At 33.4% G+C, this 15,927-nt stretch overlaps 2 protein-coding genes across 3 annotated transcripts; both read right to left on the minus strand.

The window, feature by feature from the left end:
- Nucleotides 1-441: 441 nt before the first annotated feature.
- LOC120169548 (sodium transporter HKT1-like) lies at nt 442-3,171 on the minus strand. The gene is made up of 3 exons (XM_039177667.1): nt 2,034-3,171; nt 761-991; nt 442-647 (listed from the first exon to the last, which is right to left on the minus strand). Exons 1-3 carry the CDS (start codon nt 3,164-3,166, stop codon nt 449-451), a joined length of 1,563 nt encoding a protein of 520 aa, XP_039033598.1. The 5' UTR covers nt 3,167-3,171; the 3' UTR covers nt 442-448.
- Nucleotides 3,172-7,678: 4,507 nt separating this feature from the next.
- LOC120169948 (vacuolar-sorting receptor 1-like) lies at nt 7,679-11,444 on the minus strand. Of its 2 annotated transcripts, XM_039178017.1 has the most exons (12): nt 10,913-11,438; nt 10,025-10,717; nt 9,481-9,569; nt 9,307-9,376; nt 9,144-9,227; nt 8,917-8,993; nt 8,756-8,837; nt 8,554-8,636; nt 8,394-8,460; nt 8,099-8,227; nt 7,886-7,992; nt 7,679-7,791 (listed from the first exon to the last, which is right to left on the minus strand). In XM_039178017.1, exons 1-12 carry the CDS (start codon nt 11,205-11,207, stop codon nt 7,702-7,704), a joined length of 1,866 nt encoding a protein of 621 aa, XP_039033948.1. In that variant the 5' UTR covers nt 11,208-11,438; the 3' UTR covers nt 7,679-7,701. The 2 variants fall into 2 exon arrangements, with proteins under 2 accessions (XP_039033948.1, XP_039033947.1); XM_039178016.1 differs by having other exon boundaries at nt 8,394-8,636; nt 10,913-11,444.
- Nucleotides 11,445-15,927: the final 4,483 nt, after the last annotated feature.

Consider the following 15,927-nt stretch of genomic DNA (forward strand, 5'->3'; position numbering starts at 1 on the left):
TTAATTACTCGCCTTTTAAACTACTCATTTAATCACTTGCTTTTAAATTGATTTTTTTTGTTTTTAACTATATATTAATAAAATAATAATAAAAATGTCATGTCACAAAAATTATTAATAAAATAAATTAGAGTGATTAAAATAGGAGGAACTTGAAAGTTGAGTAGTTAAATTGAAATTTTTTAAACTTTAGTACCAAAATAGGAGTGAGAAGATAGTTGAGTGATGAATGATGTAATTTACCCATAAAAAAGTAGTGTCTATTTTATCGGCAAGCCATTAAAATGAACAAAAATTAAACGTTAGGTATGATTCTGAAAAAATTAAAAATTTAAATACTAAAACAGACAAAAACTAATATTTTAAATACTAAACGCAATTATACTACTTTTATTAGTAACATTTTAAAAGGTTTTTATTTTGATTCTATTGCTGATTTTGTTAACCCTTAGGAGAGTTTCCATGCTTTACCATACTTCAAACCGAAACTCTTAAGCCTTCCAAAAAACATGACGACAATGAGAACAAACTTCCCGCTGTTGCTCCACCTCCCCGCGAATCCGGCCCACGAATCTGTGCATCCCATCGCCCCTTCCACCCTCCTTTTGCAGCTATACCCCGTAGAGAATCCGACATTCCCGTAAGCGCTGCAAAACCGAGTTTTCTTATGTTAATTGTTCATTTTGTCGATCGTGTTGTTAACGTACGTGTCTGTCATAAAAAAGATATTTTTAGATCTGTCACTGACGTGAACGTATACCTTATGACTTCTAGGGTGATGTTTAGGACATTGAAGTTGAGGGGATCTTCCTTCAGTTTATGTCTCTCTGTGATGCAGATAAGGATGACGAAGATGGTTAAGTACGAGAGGTTAGAGAACATAACACTCTCCAAAATGCTCCTCCCTTCTTCTGCTTCACTTTTGCATGCCTGCTTCGATTCCTTTTTCTGGTATTTAGTTGGTACAAAGGAAGTACGGGGAGGAAGATACCTGTAAAAGTAATAATGAAATCAGTCAGAGTCAAGTTACGTACAACTTAAATTACCTTCAAAATTTTAAAGAAAAAGTACGAGTTTAAAATATAATTAATAGTCGGGTGATTATTGTGTAACTTTTAATAGTCGAATGACTCAACAATGAAACTCCCTACAGCCAGGAATCATTTTTTAATTTTTAATAGTCAAGGGACTCAATAAAACATCATCCTATGATCGAGGACCATTTATGTACTTTTCCCAAACATAAATTAAGAGAAAATGGAGAAAAGTAGAGAAACTATTTTAATTGAAAGTAAGAAATATATCTACTTTCAGTGGATTGAAATTAAAAAATCTAATTTTATTAGGTTTATATTAAATAAGTTTTCTTTACAATCAAGTAACTATATATACAAATAGATAACAAGAATTAAGATTAGAAAATAAAATTATCTATAATTATTACTTGTGTATTATATATATATTTATTTATTTTATTTTACGATCATTATTCTCCTTGATATCATCTATTATATACGTGTCTGTTTGTGTTCTATAGAAATAATGAGGATTCTTGAAATTATTAGTTGCATGAGATATATTCTTGACATGATCAGTTGAAGATAGAGAGAATAAGAAATGTTAAGGACGGATGTACGATTTTATGTTAAAGGGTAAATTTGAAATTTTATAAAATTTTATAAGACTAAATTAAATTTATAAAATTTTAGGAGGACAAAATCATATTTTCAATTAAAATATAAGTTAATTTTAAATTTTAAAGGGATGACACTGTCCATTTCAGTGGTAGACACAAAAAAAAAATAGGGTTAGAAATGGAACTTATTCCAAACCCACTTCAGTAGTGCTGTACCCACTCAAGTATGTATATATCGTATAAATATAATTGATTGAACACGTAAAAATGAAGAAGGTAGTTGTGAGTTGACATATAAAAGATGCGACCGTACTTTCTAGTCAATTGGGCAAATTCGAGGCCAAAAATGCACCAAATGAAAACATGCGTGTACGTGTGCGTGAAAAGAAAGACTCACATCATAACGATGAAGAGCACCAAGATCGCCGAGGAGACGGTGGAAAGATCGACGATCGATTCCCCATTGTGCCTCGAATTCACTACTTCGAACAACGATCCCACGACCTTCCTGTACGAGCTAAGACCATCCAAGGCGTCCGAGTTCCATTCCATCGAGCAGAACAGAACGAACTGAACCAATATGAACCCGAACACGGTGGCCGCAAGAAGAGCACAACGAACGCCCGAACGTAAATGAACATAACCCATCTCCTCATAATTCGACAGCATGTAATTGAACTCCGCCTTTTTGGTCACCTTGTCCAAAACCCATATCGTGGCTCGCAGGCAAGCCGGAAAAAGGGTGTTGCCGAGAAGAACAAGCTGCATCAGCAGCAGCAGGAGACCCGAATTCTCCTTGAACACGATCATGTTCTCGTTCGTTGGAACGAACCCGCAGTTCGCGAAAGTCGAGACGACGGTGAAGAAGGAAAACGTTTGTATCTCAATGCCTTTTGTTTTCAGTATTTTCCTCGCGCTTGGGACCAGGCTCACGTACATGGAAACCAGACTTGAACCGACTACATGTACGACCAAAAAATAACCTAATACCACATACCTTAAATACCTAGTAGCTTTATACTTGAGGCTCTTTGTAGAAGACGAGTTTTTGTTGTTTTCTAAGTCCGTACTACTAGGTTTCTCGCAGGTAATTATGGTACCCAACTCCATTTCATGGGCAATGGGATCAGGGCTTTCATGGTTCGTGAACCTGGACCTAGCCAGCTGAAGTCCGAACATGGAAGTGAAGACCTCCCCACCCACGAGCATCAAAACAGTCATGATGATGAGTTGGATGTTGGAGAAAACCTCCATTTCGACCGTCGACATGCTCGAGACCGTCACTGCCGACACCGACGTGAATAACACGTCGATTTTCTTAGGCCTGAAAGAGTCGGTTCTCGGCTTCGACATATTCAGTGCCCCGAAGCCAAGCAGAGACAGGACGATGAAGTAAACAAGCTGAACCCAAAAGGGGTTCGCTTTGAAGACCAGGACATGGAAACAGGACCGTTTGAAGCGTGCTAGTTTGGAGCGTGATTTGCTACAAAAATGCGCCAATATTGTACCGAACAAGATGACACTACCCATTTGTTGTAGGAAGAAAGTTGTATGATAACACGTTGGCCTCTGAATGGAGGGATGTATATACTGGAGCTAAAGTTGGCACCAACCAAATTATCTCATTGATTAAAAGAATGGTTATTATTTTTAGAGAATTCGGTTTAAACACCAATAATTATAACATACGTAATTAAGTATTCATTGTAAAATGATTAAAAATATTTAAAACACATGCTATTTTATAATCATCGAATAATAAAAATAATAAAATAAAGCCAATCTTTTATTAATATACACAAAAGCCAATCTTTCCACCATTTGGATTCTCAAGTTTCTCACTCTAAATCTCTTTTTCATTGGAACAATGAATCTAAGGTTCGTTTGTTAGTAAATAATACCTGTTGTAACCAAATGGTTGGTTAAAGTAGTAATAAATTTGATATCGTTTTAGTAGGTCTCGGGTTCGAGTTCTTATGTATACAGAAAATTTCCGTCGGGAGACTCACCAACTATGATTAATAATTTTAATTTGAATCGATACGTGTCGCACATCCAGTTTTGATGGTTGAGTCTCCCAGCAGGGATTTTCTGCATACACAATAACTCGAACTCGAGACCTTGATTAAACGATATCAAGTTACTTACCACTTGAATCAATCTCGATTAATTTGAGTCATAATATTTTAATACTACGTAAAATCACGATTTGTGGAGCCGGATAGAACTGATTCAGAACCCACTTCACCACTTTCTGGAATGAGAATGAAATGAAAGCATCAAATAATGGCCTATGCTTCCTCCATTGGCTCAAGGTGGAGCGGAGGGACAATCCTCGTTGTGAAAGTTTAAATTATCATATATCTTAGCTATAATGTTAAAAATAATCCCCTAATATTTATTAAAATAGTCATTTTGACTCTTACTCTTTTCTCGGAATATTTTAGTCCTAATGTTTCACTTTGGGATAAAAAGCTCCCTCTATAGATGAAAATAATTAGTTAACACACAATTGACGCTATAAAATATAGGAGCCTTTTTAACCTAAAATTAAGCGTTGAGGGCTAAGATACAAAAAAATAAAAATAAAGGACAAAATGATTATTTTGTCAAATGTTATGGGTCTTTTTGCCTTAAAATGAAACATTGGGGGCAAAAATGCTTCAAAAAAAGAATAGGGACAAAATGAACATCTAGTAAATGTTGGGAGTTAATTTTGATATTATGCCTATATTTTAAATATTTTAGGTAAAAAGACATCATAGGTCTATGTACTTTTGAAAAGAACCGATAAGGCCCTTGTATTATTTTTCTCTCTCTCAATGTGGCCCTCTAACTCATAAAATAAACCAAATGTGACCCTTTGATCAACATTTTTTATTGTTTGATCGTTATGGTGTTGACATGATAGTTTACAGTGCTGATATGACGGTCCATGATACTGACATGGCAGTCAATTTGCCATGTTTAAGCTACCAATTTAGTTCATCTATCATGTTATCTGCCACGTTGTCAATCATCGTGGACTGGAATGTCAACACCTAGACCTTCACATCAACATTGTGAATTGTCACGTCAACACCGTAACATTCAACGACGAAAAACATTAGTCAAAGGATTACATTGGGCTTATTTTCTAAGTTTGAGGACACATTAAGATAAAAAATATATATATAAAGGCCACATTGGTTTCTTTAGAGTACATGTACCTCTGGTGTCTTCTTTTCAATATTTTATGTATAAATGTTATGAATAATTTATATTTGTCATTTTAAAATTTTAGGTAAAGTACACAAAATGGTCCCTCGACTATAGAACATTACTTTAGTGAGTCCCTCAACTATTAAAAATTATAAAATGGTCACCCGACTATTCATTATGTTCTAAACTTGTTATTTTTCATTAAAAAAATTGACAACATTTTGAGTTGAATGTTAACCTGTTGACTGTGATAAGATAAAATCTTATCCTAGAATCTCAAACGACTATCATATCTCAGTTATCATGTTAACATCTAGCTTAGACAATTGTCATTTTTTTAACGAAAAATGACGAGTTTGGAACATAATAGATAGTCGAATGACGATTTTATAACTTTTTAATAGTCGAGGGACTTAACAAAGTAACATTCTATAAACGGATGACCATTTTATAACTTTTAATAGTCAATGGACTTAATAAAATAGTACCTTATAGTTTGGGGACCATTTGTGTATTTTACCCCTAAAATTTTATAATTTATAAATCTAAAAGTTTGTTTATTCATATATAAAATCTTACGTCCGTCACGTAGGAGAGATAATTTGAGTTTGATAGCCAAAAAGAATAGATGTCTCTCTCCCTAATACGTGCCATTCTCTCAGTTCTTCTCTTAACATAATGCAATTTGTTTGTATAAAAATGTTGTGGTAGCCACCATGCAACATCCAATTTATGATAAAAAAAAATTTAAAAGATATCCACCATGCAAATTTAAAAGATAAATAAATGTTGACTGCATCTACTGGACGAAATTTTAATGCGACATTGGTCCCCTCTTTGGTAATAAAATACAACCCACCATAGCACAAATTATAATTTTTTATTTGATTAATATCATTATCATAATATATATATATATATATTACAATTAACTAATGGTAAAAAATGAAACTAATAGTAAAAATGGATTATTATATTTGTTATTCCATAAACCATATGTTATGGTTGTCAATAACTCTCAAAGGAATAACCTAAAAAGAAAAAAAATGAGAAAAAATAAAATATGTACAAGAGATGGTAATCGGGTAGGGCGGGTGTGGATACTTCTTCTCCTATCTCTATATCTACCTAATATATTTGTATCCATCATCTATATACCACCTACGATGGATTTAAATCGACACCCGCCCATGCGAGTATATTTTCAAATCCACTCACACATCCACTACTTAATTGGTTACTCACCACCAATCTCGTACACACCTGTATTCGTCCATACCCGCCTGACAACAACCTCACAGATTATCTAAGCGACGGTCTTCAATTCTAAAAATGTTTATACTTTAACATTTGGTTAAATTACAAGTCATGTCCTATAAATCTTAAGATTTACAGAATAGTCTCTAAAATTATACTTAAATTCTCAATGGTCTAAAATTTTTATGGTAGGTAGCTAGTGGGTGAACAGATGTGGGATAGGAGGATGAGAGATAGGTAAGGTCTCAAACCCATCACCTATCTACTATCTTCAATGAGTATGATTTTTTACATCCATACCCACTCGATACTCAGTAAACTTATATCCACGAAATTACCTGTCTACTGTCTAGGATTGTACCTTATGAAATCTATTATAGATGCTGATAGAACAAATAAAATTGAGTATCCTGTACTCTCTTTTTTGTATTTTTATTGTTTTCTCTTTATATCTTTATTTAATTATATGGTAGCTTAAGAGTTAAAAAAGCACTTCAATTATTTTTAAACAAGTAATTAATTTTCTTTTATCTAAATGAAGTTTTATAATAGAAGATTTCAGTTTGACCGATATTTTTTCATTGAATTATATATATATATATATATAAACAATAATTCTTGTAATCTTTGATATTTAAATTTATAATTTTTAAAATAATTATTATTATTTTAATCACTGAAATAATTTATTGTATGCCATATATTCTTATTAGAGATAAGCTTTGATGTTGACATATTTGACGTGCTAAATATAATTTCAGCCACAAGTTCATAATGTTCATTTGTGTATCTTAAAAGCAAGTTAAGTACACGTGTGTGTAGACTGTAGAGGTAACATTTCAGTCTAGCTACAATCATACGCAGCGTGACATTATCAACTGTCATTTTAAAATAGAATAACACCTAAAAAAATTAATGATATAATATTAAAATTACTTCGAATTTGTCTAAAATGATAATATAATATTATTATTTTAAAATTGATTAACACCTAAAAAATCTAATGATATAATATTAGAATTCACTTCGAATATATCCAAAATGATGATGTTACATATATCTTATGATCACTTATATACAAGTAACGTATATCACACCATCACTTATATATATAACATAACATATAACACATCATCAATTTTAATAAATAAAATTTGTTATTTCCACACAAACGTTGACTGATAATCGATAAACGATTTTTATTTACCCCTATAATATTTTACCTCAAAACAAAACATTACTGGTTAAAATGCAAAAATAAAAATTAAAATGATTATTTGATCAAATATTAGTGGTAAAGATGTTTGAATTTAGCCATTAACACGTAATTACCAAGTATCACCTTTGCAAAAGTTTGTTGTCTCTCGTTATTGCATGGCCATAGAATCATGTTGTTTTAAGTCATCTGAGAAGCCTACGTTGATATGGAAGATGATGCAGAGTGATAAAAACAGGATCACGCACATCATAAAAGATGTATGGCCATGCATAATGAAAATTTGTCATGCACGTAACCTTAAATTATTTAGAATTACAAAGTCAAAAACTAAAAGAGTCGAGTACATATTAAACCTAAGGGTTTTGGAAGCATGTTCCATGGGCTGGTCTTATATGTCTGCATGATGAACGTCATTAGGATGATTATCCAATGGCATGTATTGTGCCATAATAGCCCTAATCTCCGAATCCATGTATCTCTGCATCAAGTTCAACACCAAATGATATGTCAGTTGAGTTCCACCCATTTTGTTGACACTCCAAATATCGACATTAGTACAATGACAATCTTACCCGGATTCTGTACTTGTAAATGGCGTATCCTGCACCTCCGGCAGCAACCAATCCGAGAATTATTACCCACACGGACCCCCAGCCTACCTCTGTTCTACCATTCTTACCTGAAAATGAATATCACGTTAGTTGGCGTTACGATCCTGAATGAAATCGAAATCATGTTGATATGTTGCCAATCTCCAGATCACAGTATGCCTCAAAGATACTCACTGATACACATGTCATGCTCTCGCATGTACAACGAACCACCGCTACAGCTGCACTCGTAACTTCCCCAGGTATTTTTGCATTTGCACCCAGGACACTGGCATGCCAGCTTTTCCTTGCACTCATCAACATCTGGGAAACATTCCGATGTAAGATACGGTTCACCAACAGAGATATAAATGATATAAAGCTTAAGTGATGGTCCAAATAATAGTTAAGCATCTTCCGATTCACGTGCGACCAGAGTTTAGAATGACTTGATATTATATGAAGAAATCAGGTAGAAATGTCATAGTACCTTCACAGCTCTTGACTCCATCACCCTTGAATCCATATGGGCACTTGCAACCATGTGAATGGTCATCCTGGACATTAAATTCCAGAATCAAATAAGCAACCAACCCAGAAAATGATAAACAGAGAAAACCAAAAAAAAAGATGGCCAGAGAGGCACTCACAATACAAGCAGAGTATGTCCTTCCTTCCCGTGTATCTCTCCAACATCCTCCGTTGTTGAATCGACAACGTAAAGCCGAAGAAGCTGTTAATCAGAAAAGCGGATAGAACTAAGCATAAAGGAGTTGTATGATGCAAATTTTGTTTTAACATTGATTATAACCCTCAAGCGTACAGACCAATACTTTCCATGAAAATATTTACCTTCACAATGTGTATAACCATCTCCAGTAAACTTCACCCCATTAACTGTTGGGCACTCGCACACTCTTCCCCGGAAGGTATCCTACAGGTAAAAGAGGGGCATCAACAAAAAGGTTAAATCGAACACAAAGCTGATGTACAAAAATTTTCTGGTTTCATACCCTGCATGCCGTGAGATTAACAATCTTGTCATGCCAGCAGCCACCATTGTTTTCCAAGCACTCATTAGTTTCGATTTCTGCCAAGGACAACTTGTAACGAAATAATGAATATCATCTCTACGACAATCTCTACCCAAAAAGTATAAATTTAAATAGCATGGGGGAAATGGTGGTGGTTAACGCCAGAAAATCCAAATGCCTATAAATTAAGGGCAACAGATGATAACCTTCACTTAAACAAACTGCTGGCTCTGTCGTCTCTTGAAAACCTGCACAAATTGCCTTGAGAACAGCCCCTCTGTCCAACTTCCCTAAATCCATCAGAAGAGATGTTGTTAAAAAAGCAATACAATCAGATTCCCAGCAATGATGGTAAATTCTGATTCGAACCTCTATACTGTCTGTTATTTATCACAAGGGTTGGCAGAATAGTTACATCTCCACGGGAGCCTTTTCCAATCTAAAATAAGAATTACAGCATAAATGAGAACCTCGATGAAAAGAAATGGCAACGATGGGATTGCCGAAATTCTTTTAACTTATAAAGTTCAAGAACTGTCTGACCTGTGCATCTTGCTCAGCTTTCAGAACTGGGTTCTCCACATCGGCCTCAGTGTCACCAATACATTTATCTACTTTATTGAGATCAACACCTATAAAGCAGAGCATGGAATGCAAATACATAAGTACACCTCTCGGATGTAAAAATATGACCTTGTTTTTATCCATACTTAACAGATGATTTGAGTAATCAACATTTCCAGTGGCAAATAAGAATTCGTTTGTTTTTCTAGAACCCTAAAAATCACATAGTTGCATACACAGGTAGATACACATTTAAATGCATATAAATTCATCGGTACTACAACAAATAATCCATTCCCATTAACTTTTAGTGGACATAGAGGAGAAAAATTATGTGCAATTAACAGGAAGAAAAACTACTTACTGCTTATCCCTGGTAAAAGGAGACTAATTCAATGGTCTTATACTCCATATTCAAAGAAATAAAATCGATCAAACCTCAAACAGTACAGCAGCAGCAATATTGTGAATGGCCCATTTTAAGACTCATATATAAAGAGCATTGTGTATAAAGAAAACCTACCAAGAGATCGGATAACTTTATCCGCACACTCTTTGTTATACTTCTGATCTTTCATCGGGCAGCGGATAGAGAAGTCCGTGACATAATCCCACCAAAGCCATGGCTTTCCACTTTCATTAGCAACTCTGAAAACGCAAACTTGGCGAAGATTTTGAACCACCACATCTTTACCATCATAACCTTTGTTGAAGTCTTGCTCAGGATCCGGAGCACAGTACCTCCCATGATTGATACATTGCGACTTGCACTGCTTGCTCAAAATAAAAGCCTCGGGGCAATACCAAGTTATATAGTGCGGGGTAAACAGGGTGTAGCCTTTCTGCTCGAGTATCTGAGCAGCTCCTTTGAAGCTCTTGACAAATTCGATCTGGCTGTCACACTTTGGCCCGCACTCGTCGTTGCTATTCGTCCAGAACTCGTACTCAACCCGCTCATCGGGATGAGGAAGAGACTCCCTCCAGTCGAGATTCATATTAACCATTTCCCCGCCGCTGACGGCCTTCTTGAGGCTGTCCCCTAGCGATTTACTAATGAGGGCCGATGGAATGGTGATGTTCTGCATGTATTCGGCATTAGCATTCTCTTCTTCAGGTGTATCCATGGTAATCAAGGGCTCATTCTTGTTGTCAGCAACAAGAATAGCAGCAGCCCCAGCTTTCTGAGCATTCCATGCCTTCAAGGTGAAGAAACAATCTGCAAGAACATCAGGTAAACTTAAAATAAACCCCTAAGATCTACAAATTAAGCAACTCTAAATTTAGCAACTCTAAACTAACACCATCATATTTACAAAAATAGGAAGTAAGTAAAATACCAATATAACTGAAATAATTTGCTTCCAAAATCGGATTATCTATCTAAAATAAAAAAATTAAAAGGCATACATACCTCCACGATCAACGAGGAGAAAAGTGGGAAGCCCACCAGGCTTAGATTTGAAGGAGATGTCGAAATCATCGAAGGACTTGCATGCGCCTTGATTGGCTTTGGGATAAACGACGGTGCCGACCAAGGTTCCGCCGTACTGAGGAATCCCAAAATTCCCGATCGCACACTCATAAACCCCTTTGATCGACTCCGGCGAAGTCACTTTCAAGCTGTTCTTCTCCACTACAAACCTTCCCAAACAATTCCCAGACAACAAAACCCACAAGCAAGCTAAAAACCATAAATTTTCCCTCATCTTTACCGGACCCAAAATCAGAAAAACTTTACTAACAATAAACCAAGATGGGGAATATTTTTGAATCAAAAACTAAGCACAAAAGTCACCCCTTTTTGCTCGCCGGGCTTCCGTGTCCTTCCCGGGAGCTGGATGTTTATAGCGATGAGACGTTTGCTCGGTTCGTGGAAAGAAAAAAAGAAGATTTGGAAGAAAGTTGTTTGCTTTTTCAAAGCTCAGTGAAAAGGATAGGGGCTTGGATTTTTTTATAGCATTGATATATCTACACTACAAAATCAAATGATTTGTCAAGTAAACCAACGTTGATTCAAGTCCAAGGACTCGTCACTTGTATAAATTGTAGGGTAAATAATAATGGTTGTCCATTATATTTTTGGTTTATTCAATTTCGATCACTAATTTCAACAAATTTGATTTTGGTCATTTTGTTTTCGATCCTGTCTTATTTTGATCACAAAACCGTTAACTTCTATTACTTAGATGATGCAATAAATTAATAAAAATGGTTATTTAGTCCTACTATTATGAAATATTCAATCAATCTCATATTGAAGTCTTTCAATACATCTTTTATCAACATTTACATTTTGTGTCATAACATCATCATAACATCATCTTCGATTCTTCTCCCTCTTTAAAGTCATCATATCATATTGATGACAATATATAAGAATGCTCTCCTTCTTTCACGAGGAACTTGTCTTTTTTTCTTTCTCAAGCTCTCTAATCCTCTCTCCTTGGGGAAGAAACTTCAATTTTTGAGTTTTTTTTGGGTAAATTACGTATTTAGTATTTAAACTATCTATTTTGGTTCATTTTAATAATTAAATTTTTATTTTTCATAATAATACCTAAAGTTTATTTATACTTCATTTTAGTATCACTGTTAAATTTTTAATGTTATTTTTTAAAAATTTGAAAGTTTAGGTATTAAAATAGATCAAAATTGATAGTTTAGATACTAAACGTGTTAAGTTTTTAACGGTAGGATACTAAAATGAAACAAAAATTAAAATTTAAGTATGGTTTTGAACAAAATTAACATTTAAGTACTAAAACAAATCAAAACCGATGGCTTAAATACTGAATGCGTAATCAAAAGAAACGAATTATTTTAAATAATATAATTATATCTCTCTAGTTGAAAATTAACAAGATCATTATGAACTTTCTAATCAAAAAACTAAAATACTCATTTCTAAAACAGGGATGGACTAGACAGGTGCAGTTGTTTCCCTAAAAATTTATATTTATCATATATTTTAATTTTTTATATATTTTTATTGAAAATCTGTTTTCATCCCACTAAAAGTTTATAACTTTAAATTCATCCTTTCAAATTTTATAAATTCAATTTAATCCCTTTAAAATAAAATCTTGTGTCCGAAGATGCTCTAAAATGACAAAAATTAGACTTTCATAAACTTAACGTTCACGGACACAAAATAATCGAGAGTTAGTTAAATGATTTATTTTTTACATTATTATAAATATATTTAAAACAATAAAAAAATAAATATATTATGTTTGTTAAATTGATTGATTCTGAATATTTGTAAGGGTAAACTATGTAGATAGTCCCTTATGTTTAGAGTCTAGCCGATTTTGGTTAGCAATTTAAAGATTAATGTGGAATGGTCTCTAATTTTATCGATTCATTTGATTTTAGTCCCTCAGCTATTAATTTTCATTAAGTCCCTTTTGTTTAAGTCTAGAACAAGGTTGAGAGACTACAATCAAACGGAACATAATTGTTGAGGGCCTAAAATCAAACGGTTCGATAATATTAAAGACTATAATCAAACGAATCGATAATATTATGAACTATTTCCTTAATTTTTAAATTAGTGACCAAATTCGATCAGACCCTAATCATAGGAGACTATCTGTATTGTTTACCCTATTAGTAATTTGTAATCAACGAGCAAAACCATACTAATCAAAATTCGAATTAATTTAATAAAAAAAATGGAATTAATTGTAATAGAAAATTAATTTAGCTGAATTTATTTATTATAAGACGACAAAAAAATGACGGGGAAAGGGCACTGCATGAAATACACGTGTTCTTTTTTCTGATTGGCTCGAACACGTCGTTGCTCAGTAACAATCCGCATCCCATTCGTCGCTTCACCTTGTTTTTCTTTGTTTTATTTAGTACATATATAAAGGGTAAATTTTCATTGCTAACCACCTAGTTATGATGTTGTTATTATTTTGGTCACTCAACTAAAAAAACTTTCAATTTAATTACTAACATTGAATTTATTGAGAGGTTTTAGTCAGGGATAGGTATGGGTACCCAAAATTTATACATCATCCATCCGATCTGAATCTAACCCGAAAAATATACACTTTTCATTCGACCTGAACTCGATCTATCTTTTTGAGATAAGATCCAAATCCATCTGGCCCGACCCGAAATAATATTTTTATTAAAAAAATATTAATTTTATTTAATAAAAAAAGAATTTTAATTGAAAAATAATAATAAATATAGGGGTATTATTACAATTAGCCCAAGATAATAAAGTAAACTTATAATTTTTTTTGGTTAGATCAAGTCGAATATTTTTCATCCTAAACCCGAACCAACTTGAATCTCAATTTTTTTATTTGACCCTATCGGATGAAGTCAAATCCGGATCTCATATCCATCCCTAGTTTTAGTAGTAAAAGGAAGAAATGTTTATTTAAAGATCTTAAGTTTCAATAATGGTGTCTATAGGATGTTTATACGTCATCGATAAATAATTTTTTTAAATATATTATGCTAATTATTTTAACTATTAAAAACTCATAAAAGGTTAACAGTTAATTTTAGTTGTTAAAAACGTTGTCCTTTAAATTATTGGAAATGCAAGTCCCTTTCCAAAACCAAAGAAATCTTTATGCGACTATCGTACACGGTTGAGTGGCAAAACAATCAACATTCATTTATTATTATTGAAGAGAAGATTCTATATAAACCAGTGCGATTCACGCTTATATACTTTTATACGTAAAAGACAAACCTAATTACGAGTAGGGATGGCAATGGGTCGGGTCGGGTTTATTGACATTAATTTCATCATCCTTCAATACCCATTATTTTATGCAGAACAAATAAAAAAAATATTATTATCTTGCAGCAACCACCACCATGTTAAATGCTCAAAGCAGTGGAAGATTAGTGAAGGCTTGGGGATGGATACAGGACTATATTTTTCGTGAGTAATTCTAAAATTTTATAGTTTCGTCATTATTTAAAATTTTAAAATGTTTACGTTCCTAATAATAGTCACTATTTTTGGTGAAATTGACCCAATAAGCCAAGTGAATAAAAATATTAGTCCATTAGATTGATTCGAATTTTATTTTGGGTTCTACGATAAATATTACAGTGCAAAGCAAATTTATCACGTCCACAAGATGAGTCTGCCCAAATAATTTTTTATTTAAATTCGTTACGTTGACGTTTTTACTAAAATTTATCGCGTTGGAATAAAAAATTTTAATAAAAATTATACTTTATTAAAACTCATCATATCGACATGACGAGTTTCAAATCATTATAGTAAATGTTGTAACCCTAAACTAGTTTTGAAAATGATCTAACGGGCGAATCTTTTAACCCATTTGGCGTATTGGGCCAAGTTTTATACGATGACCCCCGAGGAAATGGCTGGTGATGAAAGGCAACGTGAAAATAATGAAATCAAACAAAAAGCTTTATTCGATTGCGTTGCGATCAACGCGAGACCACTTACTACCAAATGCAGGCGAGGAGTGCGGATGAACCCATGACAACGTACGTTATGTGCGTAAACTGCAACAGCCATCGGAAATTCTGTCAGAGAATCCGGAGATCCGTCGTCCATTCATGCAGTGAAGATGTAGGGTGATCAATTAACTTTAAAATAGTCTTTCATTCTTATTTGTCTGCAATAGGGACTCTGATAGGGATAACTAGGCATTTGACTTATGTGCTTCCAAAAGGATAGGCTCAACTTGTGGCAAAGATGAGCTTGGATTCACAACTGGGGACACTGGCAATTTATTTGTCAGTTTCTTGTTGTACAAGGCATGAGGCGTTCCATGTGAAGCAGCCAGTGCTCGTTCCTTTTCATCGTAAGTCATGACCCTTGTAGGTTTATTTGTTCTATAGAATGGTAGGGAGAATTTTTGACTTATTGTATTAACAACGCTATAAATGAAGCCATGTTTCAATTTTCCTTTTTCTAATCCATCACGGTTTAACTCGCTTTTTTGATTTGAAGATTTGAGTTTAAGTTTGAGTAGTTGCATGGGTCCATTTTAACATGTCTTATAATCGATTTAGATTCGGAGAATGAAATAAATACATGTGTAAATTACGTATTTACTACCTAATCTATCAGTTTTGGTCTATTTTAATACTTAAATTTTTATTTTTTTTTCAAAATCTTACATAACTTTTAGTTTTCATTTCATTTTAGTACCTCGTCAATCGTCATTAAAAACTTAACACATGTAGTACCTAAATGATCAGTTTTGGTCTATTTTAGTACTTAATTTTTTAATTTTTTCAAAGCTTAATGTTAAACCTTGCACGGGTTATTAAAATGACACAAAAATTAAACTTTATGTATAATTTTAAAAAAATTAAAAGTTTAATTAACAAAATGGATCAAAATTAATAGTTTAGATATTAAATCAACATGATGTACCCTAAATAAATATATTAGTTGAATTCAATGAT

The sequence above is a fragment of the Hibiscus syriacus genome, unplaced genomic scaffold, assembly GCF_006381635.1.
Source record: "Hibiscus syriacus cultivar Baekdansim isolate YM2019G1 unplaced genomic scaffold, ASM638163v2 tig00111769_pilon, whole genome shotgun sequence".
Lineage (NCBI taxonomy): Eukaryota > Viridiplantae > Streptophyta > Magnoliopsida > Malvales > Malvaceae > Hibiscus > Hibiscus syriacus.